Source organism: Myodes glareolus, chromosome 19 (genome assembly GCF_982192425.1).
Source record: "Myodes glareolus chromosome 19, mMyoGla1.1, whole genome shotgun sequence".
NCBI lineage: Eukaryota > Metazoa > Chordata > Mammalia > Rodentia > Cricetidae > Myodes > Myodes glareolus.
The window spans coordinates 40,129,476-40,156,722 of record NC_142044.1 but is presented as its reverse complement, the minus strand read 5'-3'; the positions used below and the strand labels follow the sequence as shown (position 1 = coordinate 40,156,722).

The following is a 27,247-nucleotide window of genomic DNA, read 5'->3' as shown; positions in this document are numbered from 1 at the left end:
TTGATGATTATAAAGACCACAAACCCATCACGTGTGAGACAGTGCTAAGAGAGGATGCATGTGAGATCATTCTTTCTAGATCTAAGTTCTAGAACTTGCACCCGCTTCCAGATTACTAAAAAAGGTGTTCTAGCACCGTATAGTCTAAGGGGGTGCCAGGGACTGAGCCAGGAAAATGTTACAGGAGTAAGTTTGCAAGACAACTGATAGAAAGAAACCAAACTCACCTCAATAAATTCTTCTATAGTTACTGTCAGCCAGCATTTAGTATGCAGTGCAGATAACAGATCTCTAGAACTTATCTCCCCTGCGTTTCTACCCCAGTTCCTGACACCCACTGTCCCACTTTGGTGGTTGACATGGATTTGCCTGTGACACTGGAATCATGCCAGGTGTTTTTCTGTGTTGAGCTTATTTCATTTAGCATCATGTCTGCAAGTTTTACCCAAGTTATTGCCTGTTGCATATCTTAGTAGAGTTATTTCTGTATATTAGTGTACAGACTACAGCTGTTTTGAGGCTGTTTGTAATATTCCAGGACAGTGTGACTTCACACATTAGAACCACCTCTGCCTTCAATACCATCCATACTGGGGATCAAACTCAGGACCTTTTGCATGGTAGGCAAGCATTTTACTGTTGAGATACGCCCCAACCCTAGAAATGATTTTTAGCTCCTGTAATACAGCACCTTATTTTTTGAGTAGTTTCTAAGCGGTAGTGATATAAAGAGGAAGCATTGCTGGCTGAGTATTGTAGGTGAGAGAGTTCTATCCCAAGTGCACTTGAATGGACAGTGCCCTTTTTTCTTTTCCTTTAAGAAGCAAAGGTATTTATTAAGTACCTTTCTTGGCCCAAACTTGTGTTTGTGACTGGAAGAGGGTAGGAAATTATAGTTGGGTTTTGGTAATAGTAGTTGAAGGGTTTTGTTTTTTTTTTTATTTTCAGGGAGACATATTAGAGGAGATAGCAGTAAGACGCCACATGAATGACAGGCTTTCAGGAGTTGGGCTCGGGAGTGAAGGCTTGGTTTAGATAGGGAAGACAGTGTTACTATTGACCCCTAGATATTTTGGGGGAGTCACAGGCATAAGTCTGATCTTGGAAGGCATTCTGGGAAGTAGTCTAGCCTGCCTTTTGAGTCTTTAGACTGATCTGGACAGGTGACATCATGCTTGAGTGAAGTTGTTTGTAGTGGCATTTCAATTGTATTTTAATAAATAAAGACTGCCTGAGATCTGAGAGTAGAAGAGTCCCACCGGGAGGTGGGATCCCCGTTTCAGACTGAGGTCGAGGTAAGAGCCAGTGGCTGGCTGTTTTGCTTTTCAGATCTTCAAGTTGAACCCCAATTTCTGACCCTGAGCTTTTATTAATCGTGCTTCAGTTGTCAAAGGCAGAAAAATCAGTGCACCTATGCTGTTAGGGTCCCCAATTGTAGAGATGTGTTTGGACACCTGTCCTTCCAGGGAGACCAGGCTGAGCCTCTGAAAGACAGGCTGTGTGTGGTTCACCTCTCTTTCCCCAGAGCCAGAGGATTAAGCACAATGGTCCTCCGGTGCACTTTTTGAAGAGAAGCAGGTTTGGATGGGAGGAACTCCAGCATAGAGGGCTGGGGAATGAAGATGAAGTAATCTAGCAGGAGGCCAGAGACTTCTTCCACTGTTGCTTCCAGGAAAGTGAAAATACAGGAGGATGCTCTACCCATTTGTATTGTTGAGGCGTGACTGTGACCTCCCACACCACTAGCTTCTCTAACCAGCAACTTCTACTTCAGACTTATCTGGGAAAGCTGGTGTCCTCAACAGTTACCCAGACTTACTCTTTGTGTCCTTGGTCTGGTTCTTCCTTCTTTCTCAGCTGTCTTTCCCCAGAGGACTGTCCTTGTCTTTCCGCTCTCATATGAGCCTCCACCAAAGCCCTTTTTTTCACTGCTTACCTGAAAAGATTTCTGCCCCGCCTACATTCTGCCTTGCCTAGTGCATTTCGCCACAATATCAATGCCTGCTGAAACTGTCAGTTTTGCCTGTTTTCTTTTTCTGGAATGTAAGCCCAGTTTCTGTCATGTTCTACTCTATCTGTGTCCAAGTTGTGGCCTGGGAGCTGCAGGAGACCTGAGAGTGTCAGGGCAGGGATGGTGACGAAACAGTTACTACCTTTGTTTTAATCACTCCGGGAACCTTCTGAGCAATAGATTAAGATCTTGTTCACAACTGATGTTCTTGAGGACAGCTGTACTGCTAAGGGGCCTTTCTAAACTGTGGGTCATGACCCCACATAGGATTCATGTAATAGAATATGGGTGTTGTGAAAAGCTTGGCAGTAGGAAGGTTTCTGAAGTTGCAGTGACCAAAAATTAGCCCAGAATCAAACACATAACATATTTCAAGTGTTTCTGGCAGTGTTCATCAGTGTTACATTTATACAACTTGACTGCGGACTTCAGCCTTGGTCCTGAACACACAACATGTTCACTTTGTACTGGGCATGCCATCAGACCTTCAGATGCTGCCTAAAACACCTCAACTCCTATTTGAGACTGTTTATGCTATGAATTACAGTATTTTTACTATGTAGAGTCTCCTGTTCTTACAGAAACATAATGGCTTAATTGCAGAAAACAAAGACTTTTAGTGTTTTCCTTACCATCTTCTCTCAGTAACTGTCAAATTAGTATATATTTGAATTGCAATATTTTAAAATATTTTTGATTTTAAAAATTTGCTGTTTGAAAGCTGGAAAGAATAGAATACAGCTGTAATCTCAGCACTCAGAAGGCTAAAACAAGAGGATTGTTATGAGTTCTGGGCAGCCTGGGATACAGTGTAAGCCATGTTTCAGTCCCTCCCCTTCCCAAAATTACTGTTTGAATCTCTAACTGGGGTTTTATAAGAATTTCTTAGCTGAGCAGTGGGTGGTAACACACGCCTATATATCCTAGTACTAGGGAGGCAAAGACAGGTGAATTTCTGTGAGTTCAGGCCAATGTGGCCTATAAAGTAAATTTCAGACAGCCAGAGACAACACAGAGAGACCCTGTCTCAACACCCCCCCCCAAAAAAAAAGCTTCTCAGTGACGAGTGCTTCTTCTGTAAGCATGAGGACTTGTTTGAGTCCTAGCATCTGTGTAAAATGTAGGGCATAGCCATGCATACTTAAGAATGCTGAGGACAAGACAGTGGCGCACGCCTTTAGTCTCAGCACTCAGGAGGCAGAGCAGGCGGATCTCTGTGAGCTCGAGGCCAGCCTGGTCTACCAGAACTAGTTCCAGGACAGGCTCCAAAGCTACAAAGAAGCCCTGTCTTCAAAAACAAACAACAACAACAACAAAAAAAAATTCTGAGGACAATCAGTTTTGCTGTAGCTTGCTGGCCTGACAGCTTAGCCCCAGGCTCAGTGATAGCTCCTGTCCCATTGGAAAAAGTTGGAGAGTGACAGAGTAGGACACATGATGTGCTCACCTGACCTCTTGAGTGTGTAGGTGGACATGCATATTCACACATGTGTGCAATACACCGTATACATAATACACCACATTCATATACACAACTTGAATTTGCCAAGTGAATTTTGTCTTATAACTAAGACCGCCTCCTACAATTTCTAAAATGACCCTAAATATTCCTCTGCCATATTGAATATGTATTTGTGCAAAGCGGCATTCTCAGCATTATTGGTTGTAGAGTCAAGATGTCAGTCAGTGCTGAAAAACATTGAAGATCAAATACAGCCAAGATTTAATTCATTTTGTAAAAATAAATACGCACACCCCATGTCATAAGTATGCAAGTTTGCTTCCTGTCTTTAAAAAGTATTACAAAGGACCAGAAAGATTGTTCTTTGATAAAGGTGCATGACAACTTGAGTTTGATCCCTAGAACTCAGAGTAGGGGAAGAGAACAGAGTCATGCAAGCTGTCCTCTGACCACCACACACTTGCCATGGCTTGTGTGTCCCTATCCCAATAAATAAAAAAAATGTTTGAAAAACGTTCAAAGAATTGCTTTTAAATACATTTTACTGTGATTTATTACTGGTAAATGTTTGATTAGTATGCCTATTTTATTTATTTATGTACCCAGGGTTGCTTGGTATGTCTCAGGCAAAAAGATATCACAAATGTAAAGGATTTTAAGAATTTGAACTTTTCTAATTGTGAGCGTTCCAGGGTTTTTAGTAGGAATGCTCACTGGAGGATCCCATTGCTGGTAGCTACTACACACAGGTTGCTGTCTGAACCATGGTCCAAAATAACAGTGTGACCCAGAGCCAAGGTTGAAGGCACACCATCGAGTGTATCAGATGCAGTTTTTACTTGGGGGTGAGGGACATTATGTTCTTCTGGCTCTCTCCATCTCACCCTGAGTGAGAAACCTCTGTCACTGTCAGCTTGAGATTAGTGGGAGGCTAGTGGGGTTGGGAGGAGGACGGCCTGATGCTGCTTAGTGTATGAGCAAGCGAGCTACACTCTTAGAAATTGCTTAGCCTTTTTGGCTGCCCCTTTATGGCTTGGTTTTAGTGCTTTCTGCCAAATTTCTTGTTAACCTTTTTTTAAAAATTTAAAGATTTCTATAAATAGCAAAAAGTGCACACCTAGAAGTGGAAAGCAGTGTTGTGGAAGCCCTAAGTTGGCCAGAATTGGTAGGGCAAACACACCTTCTTTCTTCACTTTCCCTTCCCTTTTAAAGCCTTTGTTTTAGGCAAAAGGAAATTGGTGTATTTGGAGATCAGTTGTTGGCTTTCATGACAAGACTTGTTAGTCTAATTTGGTAAGGACCTAGAGTTGCGAATGGAATGAATAGAAAAGTTAGCGCTGAAGCAGGCATGCTGGGAGGGAGCAAAGCCTTGGATATTCCTCCCATCTTCTGGATCTCCAGGGGAAGCTTTCTGGAAGGCCCTGGGTTACCTGATGAGCAGCCTCGAGTGCCTGGGACCTTCCCACTCTCCATTCTACCAGAATGTAGGCCAAGCTAACACGTGGAAGACAGTAGTTCTTTTGCTGTTTTCTGTGATACATGATAAACATGATAAGAGATTTCTTTTCTGACAGAGGCCCTGTTTACTTATTTGTCTAGTAAACACCTAGTCTCCATCCTAAATAAACCGCAAGTGTACAGTGTGAGGGTCCAGCTGGTGTTTCAGGAACAGTATTGTGCCTTAGCAGAGCGCTAAGAAGGCAGGTACATGCAGACTTACCTTGTTTAGAGTTTTTTCTTGACAGCTCTCTCTCTCTCTGCCTTCCTGCTGTCCCCTGCTCAGTGTCCCACTGGACGTTCTGCCTTAGCCCAGGTGTACTGTGCTTGAGAATTAGATGTTGCCTGGTGAGCAGGATAGCCTTTTATGGGCTGGTTTCTTAATAGTGTCCTGGCCCAGCCAACTCTTTCCATTTTAAGGTATATTCAGGAGACCAGTGATTTATGCCAAGTAATAGAGGCACTTTTTGCCCTGGGAAGAACGGAGACAGCCTCAGGAGTCTTGCTCTTAAGAGATGCCTTCAACCTTTGTCTGCTTGTTTGTGATGTTTTATTCTTACACTTCCTCATACCCCTCCTGCAGGTGATTTAGAGAGTCAGTGGAACCTCTTAGTGTTCTACTGGCAGCTTGTTGCAGAAGAGGATTTCATTCTCTCCTGGCTGATTGAGTGAACAGTCTGCATTTTCATGTTTGAAGCACTTTCATTTACCCCTGTGAATCACTCACTAGACAGAGTGCTGAGCTGTGGGTAGATGAATGGGAGCCTTCTTAGTTATCTGATACTTTGACTGTGGTGAGAATAAAGGAGGAATGAAGTTGCCTGGATGGTGTCTGCATGAGCCAGGAGAGTACAAGAGGTGTGGGTATTGAATAGGGCCTAGACCTGTCTCTTCAGGAACCTAACATCTTCTGTGGTGTAACCTCAGGGGTCTTATGAACGTGGAGTTTCTATCCTGACCACTCCTTTGACTTCCAGCTTTTGAGTTAATTTAACTTGAATGAAGCAAATTATCTTTGTCTACAGTTTTACTTTGAGAGAATTGTATGCTTGCATGCAGTGGTAAGAATCTTATATGCCTTTTACCTAGTGTCTCTAGTGGTGTCTTCTTTTAATTTATCTTTTTAAAACTTGAACTTAGGCTGGCAAGATGACTCAGTAGTAAAAGCTCCTGCTGCCAGGCCCAACAACCTGAGTTCAGTCTGCGGTGTGGTGGAGGGAGTGAACAGGAGCTCTGCAAGTTGTCCTCTGACCTCTGTCCTATGGTATTTAATATTTAGGAGTCTGGAGAGCTGGCTCAGAGGTTATTTTTTTCTATTTTGTTTTTTGTTTGTTTTTTCAAAACAGGGTTTCTCTGTAGCTGGAGCCTGTCTTGGAACCAGCTCTTGTAGATCAGGCTGGCCTCCAACTCACAGAGATCCGCCTGCCCCTGCCTTCCAAGTGCTGGTATTAGAGGTGTGTGCCACCACTGCCCGCCGGCTCAGTGGTAGGTTAAGAACACTGGCTGCTCTTGCAGAGGACCTTTGTTCAATTCCCAGCACCCACATGGTGGCTATTGGCCATCTTTAAATGCGGTTCAAGGAAATCTAATATTCCCAGCACCCACATGGTGGCTTATGGCCATCTTTAAATGCGGTTCAAGGAAATCTAATATTCTCTTGTGACTCACAGGTACCAGGCACATAAATGGTGCACATGCATACATGCAGACAAAGTGCACATAAAATAAAAATAAATATTTTGATCTTTTTGAGAAAAATATTTTTAAGAATAAAATTTAAAAATAAAAGTCAAACATACCAAGGTTGTACAGACTGGCACTGGCAATATTTCTCATCTAGTAGAGAAACCTGAGCTGGACCCCAGGATCTCTCAAGAAAACAGAAGAGAACTGACTCTGGAGACTTGATCTTTGACCTCCCCACATGCCTAAGCAGTCACACAAACTTTTTAAGACTGTATAATTGTCTACAGTGGTAGCAGTAGCTGTAGAAGTAGTAGTTTTGTTTCCTTCCAAAGGTATCTATCCCTATTTAAAGATTATGTATCAACTCCCTTTTACTTATATATACCACAGCATAAACTATGTTTTGGATCTTGCCTTTTAAATTGAGCAATATATCTTGGAGACTAGCTTTGTTAGTGCAGAAGTGCAGAAAGAGCTTCTTTATTTATACAATGACATAGTATTCCCTGAGTAGATAAGATATAATTTATTTAACTGGTCCCCTAATCTTTGATATTACACACAATGTTGCAATGTGTATTCTTTACATATACACTTCCCCACATGTATAATCATGAACAATTATTTTCCTGTGATAAATTCCAAAAAATAAGATAGCTGGGTCAAAGTATGTACTTTAATTTTGATAAATAACTGCCAGGTTGTTTTGCATAGAGATTTTACCAGGTTACATTCTCACCAACAGTGGTGTCTGTGAATGCTTGCTTTCACTGTTGACAGCACCGTTATTTCTATATGTTCCCTTTTTCGGGTGTGCTTTCTTCATTTCCCCACTGGGTTGTCTACTCATTGATACATAAGAATGTGGAATCTAGCTCTTAGCAATATAAAGTACTGGTGTTTTCTCAAAATACTGACTTTGTTCACGGAGAATTTTATAGCTGATAATTGTGCTAAAATTTCCGTGGTCAGATATGTTGTCGTTTGTTATGGCTGCTGAGTTTGTATCATAGTTAAAAAGTTTATTTATTTCCAAATTATATTTTTTAAATTATGCACTGTTTCCTAGTGTGATTTTCTTCCTCCTTTTTCTTTTTTTCTCTTCCCTCTTTCCCCATCTGGAATTTGTTCTTTGGTGTAAAGAGTGCGATGTATAGATCTCATTTTATAGATACAAGTGCTTTCTTTGGTAGTGGAGTACCTTTGATAACTGCTTTTTTTTTTGATTTCTGCAGGTGAGTTTGTGATGTGGGAGAGGCCTAAGGGACAACTCCTGTGCTGGGTGGTGATAGCGTACTAGCTCAGCACAGCTGTTTTCACAGTCAGTACTTCGTAGATACAAAACTGATTTAAAAGGTGGATAACTTGCCAGAATTCTTGCCATTAATGTCCAAAATATAATGTAGTAGTCTTTTTATATCACATTTTACTTATCCATTTATTTGTGGTGAGTGTGTATGAGTGCACACACGTGTATAATATCATGGTACACATGTCATAGGACAACTTGCAGGAGTTGGTTCTCCTTTCCATCAGTGTGGATCTTGGAGGTTAAATGCAGATCATCAGGCTTAGCATAAGCACCATTTATCCACTGAGACAAGTCTGTGATTTTTTTTTTTAAGATTTATATGTATGTTTTGTTTGCATGTATGTCTGTGTGCCACATTCATTCCTGGTGTCCTAGGAAATCAGAATAGGGAGTTGGATTCCCTGGAATTGGAATTATGGATAGCTGTGAGCCATTTGAGTGCTAGGAATCAAACCCAGGTCCTTTACAAGAATAAGTGCTCTTAAACCACCAAGCCATCTCTCCAGTGCCTATAATGTTATCTTAAACTGAGTTTCTCTTCCTCGCCCCTGACTACGGTATTGAAGAGGGGAGGGCACCTGGGAGAAGAAATGCTTGTCTTGATTGGCTATATTTGGGTATAGGGGTATTAGAAATTCAAGAGACTTTAGAAGACCCTTGGAGTCCTGAAACACTTCAGAATTAAAGAATTACTGTGTGTATTCATTAATAGAATCTTTAGATTCAAGTAATACATAGTGTGTCTTTATGTCAGCTTGACACAGCTTAGGGTCATCTAAGAAGAAGGGATCTCAATTAAGAAAATGCCTTTGGGGTACTTTTTTGATTGATGATTGTTGTGGAAAGGCTCAGCCCACTGTGGGCAGTACTGCCCTTGGGGTAGATGATTCTGGGGTGTGCAAGAAAGCGGGCTGAGCAAGCCATGAGAAGCAAGCCAGTAAGAATCACTCCCCCATGGTCTTTACATCAGCTCCTGCCTCCAGGTACTTGCCTTAAGTTCCTGCTTTTGGTCACGTGTTTATCATAGCAGTAAAGTGTAACTAATACTCATAGAAAGAATATTTTCCTCAAAAGAGGGAAAAGTCCTTCTTAGTAGTATAAAAGTATCTCTCAGAAAAACATAAAGTGTATACATAGCTGTTACTGAGATTGTGGACAATTAACAAGGTTCTCTCATTCATTTTTTAAAAAGAATTTATTTTTAATATTTATTTATTTATTTATTATGTATGCAATATTCTGTCTGTGTGTATGCCTGCAGGCCAGAAATGGGCACCAGACCCCATTACAGATGGTTGTGAGCCACCATGTGGTTACTGGGAATTGAACTCAGGACCTTTGGAAGAGCAGGCAATGCTCTCAACCTCTGAGCCATCTCCCCAGCCTTCTCTCATTCTTTTTAAACATAGTTCAGTTACCTAAGTAGAAATTAGGTGCTGCACTGTGTCTTTGTGGAGACTTGGGTGTCATTTTGAATGGGTTAGACATCCTCTATCTGATCTCACAGCTTAAGTGTTGCTATGACTGTTACAAAAGACTATATTATATATAGAATTCGTATTTTAGATTTTTAAGTCATTTTCCTGGTATGTAATTTTGGTTGAAGAACTGGGTCATATGAGTTCACAAGTCAGCCTTATTCTGTAGTTCATTACTTATTACTACTAAACATGCTTATCTTTCAGAAATATACATTTCCTTCAGAGTAATTCAATTATTCTGCTTTCTAAATTTACATAACAACTACTGGCGCGCAAGAACATGACTTTCCATTTTTACCATTCTGAAAATAGAGAACAAATTATAAGCATTGAGAAGTAGGGTACAACTGTCACCTGTGGAATCTTGAATTCAGGGTTGCTTTTCTTCTGTGCTAATTTTTTTTCATACCAAGATAAGTGTCACAAATAGCACCCTTTCTCGTAGCATTTCCCGAATTAGAATAGCAGATATAAACTAAATGGGAATAGTGCAGTACCACCAGGAAATGAGCTGTGACTGAGATTGTCTTCGGAAAGTTACAAGGGTAGATCATTCACAATGCACTTTCCAAGGTTACCAAAGAAGTTTGTGCTCTGTTGTCTGTCTGCCTAGCTCACTTGCCATGAACCTTCATAAAGTTCAAATCTCTTCTGTTCAATATCTAGCATAAAGCTTATGTTTGTTTGCTTGTTTCTCCTTAAGGTACAAACCTAGAGGAATGTGTAAATTAAGTTACTTAAAGGCCAAACATAACTGGACTCTTCTGATCCTCCCTGTGTCTGTTCCATGGTACCTCTCAGGGCTGGATTGAGAACTTAGAGTTTCGAGAGGAGTGCAGTGTACTATTCGAATCATTTACTTCACATGGATTCCATAAACTTTATTGGTGCTTTAAAAGAATCTTATGACATCAGTAAGCCTCATTTCTTCTGTGTGCAAGTGTAGCCCTTGGGAGATGTAGAGGAGGGCCAAGACTCCTGATGCTGCGGCAAGAAGTGCCCTAGAACCACAGACCTCCTTCCGCCTTGGGTGTGCTCAGCTTTTAGCTTCCAATCAGCACCTGAAGAGAAGAGGCCCTGTGTGTGTGGCCATGGTAAAGCACTCTTTTTTCCAGGTCTTGGCCACTGATGCTGTTGAATACCATGAATTTAGTCAGACTCCACTCTTGAATTGCTTTACAGTTACCACAGAGGGGAGTTCCAACTTAATTTTGGTATGAATAAAATTGCTGACAGTCTTAATGTATTTCAAAAGTCAGTTATTACTAGTGGTGTTATTTGAAATGAGATCTTGCTCTGTGGCCCAGGCTGACTTTGAACTTGGGGTAGTCTTCCTTCGTTAGCCTCTGAAGTGCTGAGATTATGAGCATGAGTCACTACACCCAGCTATTTAGTCTTTTTTAATTAATTATTTTGTTATTATTGTGTTTGTGGGCATGTGGTTGCCACAGAGTGGATTTGGAAGTCAGAAGACAGCTTTTGGGAGCCTGCCTTTCCTTTCACTATATGTAATGTAGGTTAATTACTTACTAAGTCACCTCATCAGCCCTGTTTAAAAAGTGCATCAGGCCATGCCCAGAGGCAACAAAGAGCCCCAAATGGTCACACCTGAGTGTTTGTGACAGCATCCTCCATCTACTGTTAATGTGTTCAGGTTCTTCTAGGTATGTGTGCCTTGGTGCTGTGGGTTTTAATGACAAGTTTATTTTCTTGCCTGGGTAGGAACATAGTTATCACTCTTGTAGTGAGTAGTTCTTCCCAAAGCTTCCTTTTTTCAGCTTCTTGCTGTCAAATATGGAGGGTAGAGTGTTTGCTGAATTGTGAGATTTTGTTTGTGAGGTTTTGTTTGTGGGTTTTTCTAGTCCCTGAGTGGTTCCATATTATAAATATTGGAGTATGTGGTATAGCTCTTATCATAGTGCTGTTTGTTAGCCTACTTGGATATCAGTAGCATTGCTACTATTAGGCTGCCTTTAGGTGCCTGCCGTATTCATTATATATGGAAAATAACTTTGGGGAGTATAATAGGAAGTAATGTTAGCAAAGTTTCACTTATCAAATTTTACGTTAAAATCTAAGGTTAGATATCCCCACTCCATGTTTATCTTTCCCTCCATCCTGCCCTTATTTTCTCCCTCGCAATCCCCTTTTTCTGGCTAGCTCAGAACTTGGTGTGTCACTATGTATGTAGATCAAGCTGGCCTTTAACTCTTAGCAATCTGCCTGCCTCTGTCTCCCATGAGTGCTGGAATTAAAGACATGTGCCACAACGCCTGTCATAAGAGACCTTTTGAATATGAAGAACCTTTGTATTTTAAAACAGCCAAATTCACAAGGATGAAAAATAAACAGCCTTGATAACTTCATGTAGGCATTACTGATCAAATGCAAGTTAAGAATCCAGAGATAGGAAGGTAAAACTAGAGAAAGAATTGAATTTGTATTGAAAGATGAGAATGCCTACCCATCAGAGGGTTGCTGCTGGTGCAGAAACTCCATGTTAGAAGTCTGTGATCTTGGCAAATATCATGCACACTGAAGGTGGGATCTCACTTGTTAAAATGAGAACTTGTTCACAGGACTAAGGAGTATTGTACTGTCATGAAAGCGAAAGTCATCTAGGATTTTCATCTAGAACTGCTTTGGTTTTTCAAGACAAGGTTTCTCTAGTTTTGTAGCCTGTGCTGGAAATTGCTCTATAGACCGGACTGGTCTCAAACTCACAGAGATACACCTGTCTCTGCCTCCCAAGTACTGGGATTAAAGGTGTGTGCCACCACTACCCATAGAACTTTTTAAAGAGACTTTTTGTTTTTCTTGTATTTAAGATAAAATTGACATATAATATACTGCTTGTATTTAAGCTGTACAATTTGATACATCTTGATATGTATACAAAAGATAATATGTTCTTTACCACCAAAATCTCCTTTTGCCCACTTGCCACCCTCCTGCCCATCTTTTCCCACCTTTCCCCAAACCTATCTGTCTACCTTCTGTCGCTATAGATTAATTTGCATTTCCTGATAATTTTAGGCAAATGGAATAATTCAGCAGCTCCTCTAGTCTGGCCTCTTTTACCTATCGTTATTATTTTGAGGTTTATTTGTGTTGTGTACATCAGTACTTCATTCCTTTTATTGCTGAGCAACAGTTTGTTATGTTCTGTATTCTACTTTATCCATTCACTTTTTGGACATTTCTAGTTTCCAGCAATTACTAAGAAAACTGTTGTGAATGTTTATTTGAAAGTCTTTGTTGGAGGCACACATTTTGTTAGTTCAGTGGCTGGGTCATAGGCAAGTGTATGTTTCACTCTTTCAGAGCCAAAGTGCTTTGCAGAGTGATCTTACTGTTCCATAGCACCACAATGAGACAGTCCAGTTGCTAATGCTTAGCATGACCAGAGTGTATTAGTGGAGTGCTGCTGATGTTTGATACATGCAACATTGTGCATTATTTTACACCATTTCCAAAGGAAGTTTGAAGATACTGTATATAACTGACATATTGCCTATCATGTCACAAGATGCAGCTGAAGACAGGAGAAATGTCTGTACCCTTCTGGAATAAAGAAATGTATTACTAAAGTTTTGTAGTTGTAATGTTATGTTTTCTTCCTGTGAGCCACTCAGTCTCAAAAATGATTTCTATCTCTAGTGTTTGGCCGTGTCTTCTAATTTAATATCATGTACAAATTGCATTAACATCCCATTAAATTCCCTCAATCAGATTCAACAAATGAAATAATGTTAAGAACAAATCCAACACAGATATTTGGAGTGCCCTACTATATAATTTCCTCTGTCTAAATTGGTGTATTCCAGCAGACTCCTTTTCTTATGCATTTGAAATGAAAAACACTTTCAATGAGTACTTGGAACGTCTGTTTAACTCTTCACTGCACCCTTTTGTTACTTTTTCTCTTCCTAAGTATTCATGTGGTATCATTAATCCTTAATTGGTTTTGATTGGTAATGGTTTGTGCCTAGTTATTTTCTTTCTGTTTCATAAATTGCAAGGATTACCTTTTGTCTTTTAAGGACATACGTACTTGACAAATCACAGGTATTAGATGTGGTTTGGAAATTCTGTCTAAATCTGTTGAAGAGAGTTCTCAGTGGGCAGACAGTGAGTGGCATGCACTTCTTTGATGGACAGAGATAATTAAACTGTGATGCCATCTTAGGGGTCTGTGAGGATCTGAGAGCCAGGCTCCTCTTGCACAGTCAGGAAACTGCTGTCACCTTTGTAGGCTTCAGGACCACATCATCCCTGTCCTACTCTCTGACAGGATGAGAACCTTGTGTGTTCCCCATTGAAATTGCTCATAGGTACTCTTTATGACAACATAAATGACTTTGTCTTTGGTCATAAGGAAGTCTGGGAAATAGGCCTGATGGGATTTGGAATTAGCATTGGTAATAACAGAGCTGAGGTACATACTACCAGAAAATGGAGTAACAGCTAAAGGAATTACTGTGAACAGTGTGGTAGATAAGCATTCTAAATGACCTTGTGGCATCTGATCTGCTTAAGATAAGAAACAGTTGGTTAGCAGAAAACTGTAATGATTGAAATGTAGCAGGGTGAAGTGCAGATTCTAGAATATTTTGGAATTGTCTAGGACTGTCGACTAAAATTTTTCTAAAGTTCTGAGATATGACTTTTATAAATAGCTAGTTTCAAAATGGTTTAAAGTATGGACTGGAGATATGGCTCAGTAGTTAAGAGCACTTGTTGTTCATGCAGAGACAATTCCTAACAATCCATCTGTGACTCCAGTTTCATGAGGTCCAGTGCCCTCTTTGGATCTTTGCAAGAACCAAAGCACACTCGTGGAACACATACATACTTGCTTGCAAAACAGTACACACGAAATAAGGTGAATAAAAATTTTAAAGTATGGGTCCTTGGAAATGTGTTAATTAGGAGACAAAAAGATGAGTCAGTGTTTGAAGCTGTTTTTTTTTTTAATTGAATTTTTTGTGGTGATAATTGTAGATTTCATGTGGAGTTGTAAGAAACAGTACAAAAGAATTCCACATACTCTTTAACCCAGTTTCCACCAATGGTAACTGCTTGTAAAACTGTACACAGTACAGAATCACAGCCGAGATTGTAACATCAATATAACCCATGGATTTACAAGGTTTTTTTTTTACTTGCATTTATGTGTATGTGCATAAATAATTCTACACAGTTCTGTCACATCTCCATCACTTTGGAGACAAGAGCACATTTATAACCTCATCTGTCATGTCCTCACCTGCAGCCTGTGGCACCAACCACTTGTCCTGTCAGAAATGCCATCAACAGTACAGAATTTGACTTTTTCACTTGTCAGGATTCCCTGGATACACATTAATAGCAGTTTGCCTCTGGTACATTTTCCGTGTTGGATATGTGACTGTATCTGTTCAAGTCTGTCTACTAGTCTGTGGAGTTGCTTGTAAACTCTGGGAGTAGAAGAGCTGCCACTTAGATAGCCATGGTGTGGGCAGTCTTGGAAGCTACTGGTGAGCAATTATCCAGACCTTTAAGAAAGGGAAGATTCTCCTGAATATCTGCAGCCATTTCCTGTCCAACTGAGCCTTGGTCCTTCATTTAAACAGTTCATTTTACTGTACTAGCCAAGATATTGACAGTCCTTCCTCTCCTGTCCTTCATGGGCGATCTCTTTAACTGGCTTAACACAGCATGTTACACATGTACCTTCATACAGTACACAGCCTTTGGCATTGACTTTGTCACTCAGCATAACTCCCTGGCAATTTATCTAGGTGGTGGTTGTACTTTCTGCTCATACTTTGAAACACCAAAGGCACTGCCAAGCTCTCCTCAGAGTACTCAGGAGTATCATTGGAGATGGAGAACTGAACATAAAGTACATAGGCTCCTCCCCTGTGTTGCCTCTATGATTAACAAGTCTGGCCCAGAGCTCCAAGAAGGCCAGAAGAAGCTTGGCCTCTGCATAGTGCTCAACATCGAGCAGGTACTATGGGAATAAATGAATGAGGCAGAAGAGAGTATTTTTAATAGCAGTCTGGGACTTTTGAAGTGTCGCATAGTAAGCACAGGAAAGTGTGAGAATATCAACAGGATGCTGGCTCTGGCTCTCTCCCTCCCTCCAACAAAGTAAGCCTATAAACAAACACCAGGCACTTTACTAATCTTGTCACTTCTCCCTTCTCCTTTTCTTTCTTCCTTCTCTACTCCTCTTTTCCCTTCCCTCCTAAGCTCACAGTGTTGCCCAGGCTCCTCTCAAACTCCAGGACCCCAATGTGCTCCTGTTCCTGCTCCCCAAATGGCTAGACTGTTAGCACACCATCGTGCTCTCCCATAGGATTCTCCATTTAGATCACATTGCCTGTCCCTTCACCAGCTTTATTCATGGCATTTGTCATGACTTCCTGGCATTGTGTTTCCTGTCCTTGGTCTAGGATGTCAACACTCTAAAGACACGGACTGTCTCTTTTGCTTACTGTTATGGGTCAGTAACTGTGCGTCACAGTTATGAAGTGTACTTATTAGATTTTATCCTGTACTTTTGAAGCTTCCCCCTATCCCACCCCAAGACAGGGTTTCTTTGTAGCCCTGGCTGTCCCAGAATCTGTTCTGTAGACCAGGCTGGCTGCCTTTGCCTCTCTGAGTGCTGGAATTAAAGGTATGTGCCACCACTGTTGGCTTTGAGACTTTTCTTTAAACATGTCTCCCATCTAAAGGACAGAAAGCATTGTTCACTCCTTGTTGTTGTTTTTTTTTTCAGCTTGAACCCAGGGTTTGCATGTGCCAGGCAAGTGCTCTATCACTGAATTATACACACACACACACACACACACACACACACACCTCTAGTGCTTATTCTTTCATTGAAAGGTATTTACATGGAACCCCTTTTATGTTCTCAGTACCTGTATGAGGCAAGTGACAAGAACAATCAGGCTGATAGCTTCTCCATACCCATCCATGTACTGAAGTGTGCAGGATGCTCTGGATAAGGCCTGCTATAGGAGATCTCAATATTGATACTCACTGGGAGAGGCAGCCTTTTGGTTGGAAGTGGGGATACTACAGGGTTTTGTGAGCATGATTCTGTGTCCAGTGTAGGAAGATGTATATGCCATCTGATTTTACAATGCTTTTATTCTGAGAGCACTCCTTTCTTATCTTGCCCCTTGATACTTGTTATTCCCTGTGTAGAGTGCTCTCTTGCTATCCACAGGGACCAAAGGATGTCTTGCCTCAATGATCTCCATTCTTAGGCCACCTTATCCGAGGCCCTTCACAGCCATACCATTCTCTGTCAGTTCACCCTGCCCTGTCGCCACCTGAAACATTTATTTTCGGCTCTTATTTGTTGTAGACACTATTCCCTGTTCCCTCAGCAAACTGAAGTTTGGCTTTGTTTCTGCCTTATCCCAGTGCTTCAGAAGGTGCCTGGCTCATGCTAGAGACACCTAATGTTTGTTAAAGAACAAGATCCATTTCCAGGCCTCATGTGTAAAACACAGAGAGGAATTCCTAAGCGACATCCCTAACAAGACCAGGTACACTACAGAAGGCTATTGTGTTGGCCCTGAGGCTAATGATGATATAGTGTCTGCCTTAACACATGCAGGACAACAGTTGTATTGTGTACAGAAGAGAGCAAATTTCTCTGGAATTTGAGTTGGTAAGGAAGATTTCATTGAAGCAAGTGGGTATGAGAGCTAGAATTTGACAGTGAACAATAAAAGGGAGGGGTTGTTGTTGTTGTTGTTGTTGTTGTTTGGTGGTGGTAAAGTGTGCAGAATGGATGAGTAGGGAAGTAAAGGTTGTATTTGCTCCCTGAGTGCCATCACTGGGGAGTTGTAGTCCAGACCAGCTGTTGTTAGCTTTCTTCTGTTTGGTGTCAGGCTACAGGAGCCTTTGGGCAGGTTTTCAGGAATGTCTGCTCCATTGCTCTTCAGTATTGTGAACTTTCTTGTAGAGCAGGATTCTTCCTGTGCTGCAACTCAGACATTATTGGATGTTTTCATTTTTATTCAAGTACCAATTGGGGGGGGGGCGTATATGCTAATGTGCATGTAGCTAGAAGCCAGAGGTCAGCTCAGGAGTCATTCATTCCTCAGGAGCCATCCAATTTGGTTTTGAGACAGTTTCCCTTTGAAACCTTGAGCTTGCCAATTAGGCTAGGCTGTTTCTAGCCAGTCCTAGGAATACACATGGAGATTTGAAGTACATGTCACCACACTTGGCATTTTTCCTCCTCCTCTCCTCCCCTCCTCTTCCCTTTCTCCTCCTCCTCTTCTTTATTTCTTCCTGAGACAAGTTTTCTCTGTGTAGCCCTAACTGTCCTGGAACTTTGTAGACCAGACTGTCCTCAAACTCACAGAGATCTCCAAGTGCTGGGATTAAAGGCATATACCACCATGCACGACCTTGTTTGTGTCTTTTAGAACAAATAATACATTTTATTTTGTGTGTTTGTGTGCAAAGGTGTGTAGATTAGAGGACAGCTTGCAAGGGTGGGGTCTCTACTTTCACAGTGTGCTCCCAGGGATCAGCCTCAGCTTGTCACATTTGACAACTGTGCCTTTTACACACTAAGACAGCTTACCGACCAGAATTACCATTCTCAAAAGTTTTCTTTCAACTGATAACTATTACAAAAATGATGAACAATACTGGTTTTCCCTTTGGGGTCTCTTGTAGTTTGGGGCTATAGTTGTAACTCAGTGTAGAACCTGTGCTTGGCATGCAGGAGGCCTTGAATTCTATGCTCAGTGTGACAAGAGGGGCCAGAGGGAATATAGTTTGACTTCTTACCTTTCTAGATTTATTTTAGATTAAAATGTCTATTCCCTGTTGTATCTTCTTGTTTGCCTACTTCAAACAACTATACTTCAGTTCTTTCAGTACTGACAAATGAAAGCAGAAATAACACAGATTAGCCTCCTACAGAGGCAAGTGCTGCTGCCTACTAGTAAATCCAGCTCCTAGACAATGGCCGTTCACCTTTTATGTCCAGACCCACATGAAAGAGATGTGTGCAGAACATTGGGGTAAACAGATGAGAGTCCCTGGGGGCTGTGAGGGATTTGAAGGGCCCTCGAGTCCATATATATTTGGAAAGTGAGTCACCTGTGGACACTATTGCCTAGCAAGTCATAGGAACTCAGTAAATACAGTCTGCTGAATTGATTCGATAGCAGTTTGGAAGGGAAGAGGTAGGTACAAAAAAAACATCCACCTGGCCTTCATATTTAGAAACTGTGGATGGTTAAGGGTAGCTCACCTCCTCACTTGGCATCTACCTCTCTCTCTCTCTCTCTCTCTCTCTCTCTCTCTCTCTCTCTCTCTCTCTCTCTGTTTTCCTTCCTTCCTTCCTTTGTTAGTTTGCACACTTGATAAAGTTTGTATTATTACTCTTTTTTTTTTTTTTTTTTTGGTTTTTCGAGACAGGGTTTCTCTGCAATACTCCTGGAACTTACTATGTAGACCAGGCTGACCTCGAACCCTCAGAGATCCACCTGTCTCTGCCTCCCAATTACTGTGATTAAAGGCATGTGCCACCACTGCCCACTATTTTTTTTTAATGTGTGTGAGTGTTTTGCCTGCATGTGTGTCTGTGTGAGAGTGTCAGATTCCTTTGAACCGGAGTTAGAGACATTTGTGAACTGCTGTATAGGTGCTGAGACATAAACTTGAGTCCTCTGAGAAAGCAACCAGTGCTCTTAACTGCCCCAACATTTGGTAAAGTTTTAATATGTCGATTTTAATGAGTACATTTGTATCAGCAGTTTTCAAGTCTGGCTACGTGTTAGAACACTTGGGAGGGGGTGGTTTAAAGAAATCCCTAGCGATCTTACGTCACTGAGCTGGAATGCTGCCTGGGCAGTAGTTTTGTGTTTGTTGTTTAGGGTAACAGTCTTGAATTTAGAGTTCAAGTCTGTATGGTTTTGAAAAGCCTTTTTTTCTTTTTCCTGAGTTCCCAGGCACATGCAGCTCTTTCACCAGTGCTGTAGAGTTTTTTTGGCAAACAACATTCTCCTGTACTCCTGCAGTATGACCGCCAGAAGCAAAGGTCTAATCCTGCACAGTGCTTCACACCTGTAATTGCAGTCCTCCAGAGAATTGCCTTGAATTTGAGGCCAGTCTGGACTACATAGTGAGTCCAAGACAGGCTGGGCTGCTACAGTGAGACTCTGCTTCAAATAAACGAAAACAAAACGCAAAGTCAATATTGGTTCCTTGCTGCCATTGACTCTTCAGCCCCCATTGAAGGCGTATCCCTCCCATTATTGCCTCCTAAATGCAGCTTTTGAGCTTTTGTAGCAAAAGGACTGCCTGATGGTTTTGGTGTTAGCTCCTCAGTTTCCCTTTACTCACAGCAGGTTTTTAAGTTTTCCTTGACTTTGACCCTGGGAAGCTTTCCAGCCTTTTGTTTTGTAGTTTGCCTCTTAGCTTTCACGGTGCAGTTGTCTGATAGGTAAGTCCCCATGATGATAGGTGATAACAGGTGATAGAGTACTTGGTTAAGGTTGTGTCTCCCCGCCTACTATTACTCTTCCCCTTCAAAACTGAAAAGTATTTTGTGGGTAGGTGCTTTTAAACTCTTTGAATGTTCCATTCACCTCTCATAATTTATTTATTTCTTATTTCTCCTTTGTGTTTTACAAATTTACATAATGATTTATAACCTCTTTTAGCAATACTTACAGTGATCTTATGCCATCCCATATATTAGAATCCCCTTCAATCTGTCTTCTAATGTAAGGATTTCTACTTTGTGGCAGGCAGTTTGTTTTCATAGTAAGCTTCCCTGGACCTAACCCCTCCAATTAGCATTTTAGTTCCTCCCCACAAATAACTGTGGTTCTTTTAGTAAAGAATGGTAATTAAAAGCTGCAAATCTGTGTGCTAAGTAGGCTCATCACTATTTGAGTATTCCTTGTTTTGTAGCCTCATAGTTTCAGATACACAGAGGGAGGGTGTGAGAAAGGAGAGAATAGGTACATGTATATGTTATGTCTATATTTATTGAAAATGAGTACTTGCTGATAACCAATTTAGATCCAACTCCATGTGTTTGTTCTTCCCCCACTGTATTTTTGTAGCTCCTTTTTGTTGAGGCTGAGAAATCTGGCTGATGTTGTCTTACTGCCCTTCTTTATTGTTGCCCTTCGGCATGTAAGTGCCTTTCCATTGCCGCCAGAGTGGGTGTCCTCTTCACTCTGCTTGGGCTCTGAGTCAGCACAGGGATCTTTTAGAGCTCCCAAAATGACATTTCTGTGCAGCTTAGATGGGAAATACCTGAATTAAGAGGCAATTCCTACACCGTTTGACTCAAGCGAAAAATCAGGTTCGAAAAACGAAGACCACCTGAGAAATCTCCGATAGGAACAGATGGCCCAGATGACAGAGTTCTACATCCAGAACAGATTCAAGACTGCTGCCTGAGATGATCAAGACTCACAGAATACTCCAATCAGGACTTGATTATAACTCTAAATTTTCTTTAGGTCCCCATAAGATCATCAGCGCCCCCAACCAGCAGGAAGTAGCCTGAAATACTATGCCCACATTCCCAACAAATGGACTATGGATATTTTCCTTTGTTTAAAAAAAAAAAAAGAGGGAAATGGTATGGGAGAATTGTCTGTATTCTGTCGATCATATTTTAATAAAACGCTGATTGACCGGGCAGGCAGTATAGGCGGGAAAGCCAGACAGGAAGTAGGGGTGGAGCAAAGAAACTGGGAGTATTCTGGGAAGCAGGAAGCTCCCTCCGCCACTCCTGCCCAGATCACCAAAGAGGCAACATGTGAGCTGCCATGCTGAGAAAAGGTACCAAGCCATATGGCTAATATAGATCAGAATAATGGGTTAATATAAGCTATAAGAGTTAACAAGAAGCCTGAGCTAATGGGCCAATCAGCTTTATAACTTATAGAGATCTCTGTGTGATTGATTTTCCTTGGGACTTGCCGGCTTGTTGGGGTACTGGGTGGGACAGAAACCCCAACAAGCCGGCCCCTTGTGCTACAAGCAAGTCTGGTGGGCTTTTAAATACAATTTGGCAAAGTAAAAATTCCCTAAGAAGGTGAAAAGTAAGAAGACTTAAATTCTGCCAAGATGCTGTTGAAAAACAAAAAGAAAAGAAAAATGGAGAAAGCAAACCTTGAGTCCTAGAAAACTTTGAAAGTATTTGCTTTGGAAAGAAGTATCCTTCTATTTGAGCATGAATTTCACTCTTTTCCCTGAATTACCTGTTTATAGGAAAGAATTCAAAAAGGTTAGTTGTGTTTTTGAGAATGTATCTCATTAAAACCTTTTTATTTTAGTGTGGCATTTTTAATATAAATTTAATTTTGAAAGTTTTATATTTAGGATAAATGGTAACTTGCTTCTTCAAAGCACCAAATATTTAAGCAGAAGATGTTCAGACTATGGCTGTTCCTCTTCTGTAGCCAGTTTTCACTATAAAATGTGGGAACTAAGTTGTGGTGACAGGGAATCTCATCCTCTCCTTCCGCTTGATGAGAGGAAGAATGGCATCGCTAAAGCCAACTGTAACAGGGACTGGGCAACTCCTTTAGATGGCCACACCCATCCGTCCCAGTTTCTTTTTCAAAAATTTATTATAATTTGGTGCATACAGATGTCTTGTCTGTGTATATATATGTGTATTATATGAGTAGTACCTGGTGCCCAGGAAGGCCAGAAAAGGGCATTGGTTGTGAGCTGTTGTATGGGTGCTGGGAATCAAACTCATGTCCTCTTCAAAAAAGAAGTTAGTGCTCTTAAGCCCTGAACCCTCTGTCCAGCATTGACTGAACTGTACTGCTGCAGATTCATATACACAGCACACACAGTGCCAGCTGGGGAAAACCGTCATTGGACCTAAAGGAGCTCAAGAAAAGTTTGCCTTTGGTTGTATTTTCTTTATATGAAAGCTAAATTTGGAGTTTGAGTTTTGCATATAAAACTTGTGTATTTATGCCCAGGCGTGTAGGAGAAAAAGTCTAATATTTGTGTATGTGGATTTAGTGATAGTTTACAGTAAAGTAGATAGTTTTTTTAAAATACTATTTTGCTTTGTGGGTTGTTTTTGATGAAGTGTCACTATGTAGCCAGTGGTAGCTTATAACTCAGCAATCCCCCTCACTCCACTTCCCAAAGCATCCCACATGGTGGGATTGCCCACTGCCATGTCTGATGTAGAAAATTCTTGTTTTCTATGGGTAAAAATAGTGCACGCCTTTAATCCCAGCAGAGACAGGCAGATCTCTGTTAGTTTGGTGTCAACCTGGTCTGCAGAGCAAGTTCCAGGATAGGCTCCAAAGCTACAGAAAAACCCTGTCTTGAAAAAACAAAAACAAAACCAAAGAAACTGATTGCATTTGACTAGATCTGCCTTCTTCCCTAGTCCCGAGTCCCTCTGGAACTCTTTTTTTGTGGGGTTGCCATTTGCAAACTTGTTAGTTCCTTAGTTGTTTCTTTAATCTTGTTTTTTTCTCTTAGTCATTTTGTAGATGATGTCTGTGAAGCCATGAATTGATGTGTTATAGCAGGAGGGCCGGCTTGTTGGGGTTTCCATCCCGCCCAGTACCCCACAGCCAGCAAGTCCCAGAGAATCAATCACACAGAGATCTCTATAAGTTATAAAGCTGATTGGCCCATTAGCTCAGGCTTATATTAACCCATTATTCTGATCTATGTTAGCCACGTGGCTTGGTACCTTTTTCAGTTGTCAGCTCACATGTTGCTGCTTCCCGCCCAGTACCCCACAGCCAGCAAGTCCCAGAGAATCAATCACACAGAGATCTCTATAAGTTATAAAGCTGATTGGCCCATTAGCTCAGGCTTATATTAACCCATTATTCTGATCTATGTTAGCCACGTGGCTTGGTACCTTTTTCAGTTGTCAGCTCACATGTTGCTGCTTCAGTGATCTGCGCAGGAGTGGCGGAGGGAGGGAGCTTCCTGCTTCCCAGACTATTCCTGTTCTCATCGCCCTGCCTCTACTTCCTGTCTGGTTGACCCACCTATACTTTCTGCCTGGCCAATCAGCGTTTTATTAAAATACATGATTGACAGAATACAGACAGTTCTCCCGCACCAATGTGTCATTACCTAAGATCCTAACTCTCATAGTTAGAATAAATGGTACATTTCAGAGTTACTTTGAATTAGTAATATAAATTGTATAATCTTAAGATTTAGCACAGTTCCTCAACTAGAGGACTATTAGTGTGTATTTTTTTTTCTGCTGAGTGAAGCAGATTTATTGACCTGATTTGTGTTTGTAGGAAAAGGATGCAGTTATGAGTCCACCCAACAGAGACCACTTTGATTTCTAGGACTCTTAGTACCTTCCTTAAAAACACAAATAGTGGGGTTGAGGAGATAGCTGAGGAGTTCAGATCCCCAGCACTTGTGGTTTATTTTGTTGGAGTTTGAGGTGAGACAGGGTTTGTCTGTATAGCTCTGGCTGTCCTGGAACTCACTCTGTAGACCAAACTGGCCTCAAATTCACAGGAATCTACTTACCAAGTGCTGGCATTCAAGGCATGCACCACTGTCACCACCATCTGGCTCATTTATGTTTCTGTTTTTTCAAAAAAAAAGAAAGCAAGCAAGCAAGCAAACAAGCCAGGTTAGTGGTATACACCTATAATCCCAGCTCTAGGGCAGGGGGTTAGGGATCAGAGTCAGGTGAATCCCTGGAGCGTATCAACCACTCAGTCTACTAGAAACAGCAAGCTGTAGGTTCAGTCTCAAAACAAAACAAAACAAAAAAAACCAAAAAAAAAAAAATGAGGTGGAAGGGCTTAAAGGATGGCTCAGTAGTTAAGAGTGTGTGCTGTTCTCCCAGAGGACCCAAGTCAGTTCCTAGCGCTCAGTGATGCCTCATAGCCATCTGTCTCTTCTGGCCTCCTCAGGTACCATGCACACAGATAGTACAGGCAAAATATCTATATCCCTAAAATAAAATGAAATTTTAAAAAAAGAAAAGGCAGAGTGATGGAGGAAGAAACCCATAGCTCTATGGGGTGTGGGTGTACTGTGTAACCTTTCTGGTGTTATTTCTTTTACAGAGAGAAGGAGCAAGAAAGGGAAGAACAGTTAATGGAAGACAAGAAAAGGAAGAAAGAGGATAAAAAGAAAAAAGAAGCCACTCAGAAGGTGAGTTAGGCATTTAGGTCTATCATTTGCCGGTCCTCCCTAATTAATGACTGCCTTACTTGAATACCTACCCAAGATACTAGTTTATTTGAAAGTAGAAAAATGTTTGAAGTTTATATATATATATATATATATTACTATACAGTGAATGATTAATAGTGCTTCAGCTTATTGCATGAAAACATTAGTAAAGAATATTAAAGTCCCTACTTGTGCTTCAATAGCTGAATCACAATTTAGTATCCATCTTCTCTCCAAGTTTATAGATAAACTCTCTCTCTCTCTCTCTCTCTCTCTCTCTCTCAGGTTCTCTGTGTAGCTTTAGGGCATGTCCTGGAACTTGCTTTGTAGATCAGACTGGCTTTGAACTCACAGAAATCTGCTGCCTCTGCTTCTCAAGTGCTGGGACTAAACGCAGTGCCACCACCATCCAACCAGACAAACTTTTTAAAACTTGCTTGAGTATGCCCTATTTTTATTTTATTTATTTATTTTTTCCTGTCCCTGGCACTATAGTTTAGGAAATTTTATTTTATAATGATCCCATCAGTGAACTGCCCTAGGGGCATGTGTTGAGAAGCAGGAAGATGCTCAGTTTGAGGTTATCCTGGGCTACATAGTAAGTTTCAGACCAGTGAGAGCTGCATATTGTGACCCTGTCTCAGAAACACTGAAAAAGAAATGGTATCTTGCACAGTCCCTTGGAGAATAGAGCATTACATAGCTGCAAGGAATGTGCTTGGAGAGAAAAGACAGAGCTGACAGCTGTCAGGTCTCCGCTGAAAACGTTTGTCTGATGGGACTGTTGGAAGCTGAGAGTGGTGAGAACGTCCTGACAGGTGCAGCCTTTTACTTCAGAGCATTGCTCCTACCCCAGCACACAGACTATCCCTGCCTGGCCGGGCTTTTCCCTTCTTCACTATTCCTGTAGTAACGTGGGTCATGGGCTCTGGCTCTTGAGGGTTGCTGTGGTTCTTTTTCTGAAGACAAGATTTGCTGGCCAGGTCTTGTATGATTACATGGAGATTTGGAAAGCGGAGCCTCACTGAGGTCAGTCAGCATGAGGGTCCCTACTGGTTCTAAAGCTAAGTTTGTAGAGGTATTATAAACTGTTAGAGCTTCAGAGAGAACTGTTCACAAAGAACAGTAAAAGGCTATCAGACCTAATGGGAAGCAGAAGGGCCACGTTGCAAGTTTTCCCAGCATCACTGAGGATGCATGTCCTAAAATTTTATTATTTGAAGTCATATTTAAATAGAACATTTGTGAGGAACAGCATTTGAAAAATCTTGGAAAGACTTTGTGAATTGGGTTGCAGATAACCTTGGTGTGTCAAGTGTATGAATGTAATTCATTCTTTATGACTTAATTAAAAGGAACAGGCAGTTATTATTTAGTACTGCATCAGACTGCTGTGTGATTTAAATTTTTGTCTGCTTTTAATGGTATTTCTGTCATGTTGATAGTGGTACATCTTTTATCATATCTTCATGCTGTCAGAGTACTTGCTGCCAATCTTAGCCTATCAGAATTACCTGCAATTCTAGAATAAGGAGTATGAATTTTAAAAAGCAGATAATGAGCTTGGTGTGGTGATGTACCCCTATAATCCCACTATTTCAGAGGTGGAGGCAAAATTATTAGAAATTGAAGGTGTTCCTCAGCTACATAAAGAGTTCTGTGCCAAGTGGGTTTATGTAAAACTGTCTCACAAAAGAGCGAGAGAGCACTTTGAATGTAGAGCCGCCTTCCCTGTCAGTGAGGCTGAAGTATGCAGGTGCACTGGTGTTAGCATATTGGTTCTGTTGCCCTGTGGCCTTTGAACTCCTGCCCTGGACCTTGCTGACACTCCACCACCGCCCAAAATGAAAAAAAGAACTCAAGTGGAATAATTAGATTGAACTTAGAGAGAACTTTCTCCCCCTACGTCCACACATTTTTTTTTTAATTGGGCTATATTTTTTTTTCTGCTCCCCTCCCCTTCTACCCTCTCCCATGATCCCCATGCTCACAATTTACTCAGGAGATCTTGTCTTTTTCACACATTTCATCTACTAAATTGATCCAGAATTTCACAGTTTGGGAATGGAGTTAATAGGCTGGACACCAAGGATCTGAATAGGGGTTGTTGACTAGATGACAAGTAGACAGTGATTGTTTCAGAAAGTATATATTCTGTCTTCATTCTTAACATAAATGTTTGTTTGTAAATCAAATATGCACCTGCAGACTTTTATTATGTATTGTACAAATAGAAAATTTATTTGAAATAAAGGAGAATCTGGTTACATTGGAAAGTGATTATTTACAAAAAGTGTATAGTCTGTACAGCTAGGCAATCTTCCCCATGTGTGTGCATCTACATTGAAGACCAATTAAGAAATATTGACAGGGGCTGGAGATGGCTCAGTGGTTAGGAACACTGTCTGCTCTTCCAGAGGAGTCGGATTCAATTCCCAGCACCCATATGGCAACTCCCAACTGTTTGTAACTTCTGTTTCAGAGGATCCAGTGCCCTCATACAGACATACATACAGGCAAAACACCAATGTACATAAAATAAAAATAAATTTAAAAAGAAATAATGATAAAGATAATAATAACCTTAAATTTGAAGGGATTAA

General features: G+C 41.1%; 1 protein-coding gene across 9 annotated transcripts in view; it reads left to right on the top strand.

The window, feature by feature from the left end:
• The window catches only part of Tnrc6b (trinucleotide repeat containing adaptor 6B), a 242,124-nt gene that overhangs the window by 140,693 nt on the left and 74,184 nt on the right, over window positions 1-27,247 (top strand). For all 9 annotated transcript variants that reach the window (XM_048454733.3, XM_048454729.3, XM_087898946.1 and 6 more), the window contains one exon: window positions 24,536-24,623. In XM_048454733.3, the coding sequence (XP_048310690.1) occupies window positions 24,536-24,623 (88 nt within the window). The remainder of the gene's footprint in view (window positions 1-24,535; window positions 24,624-27,247) is intronic.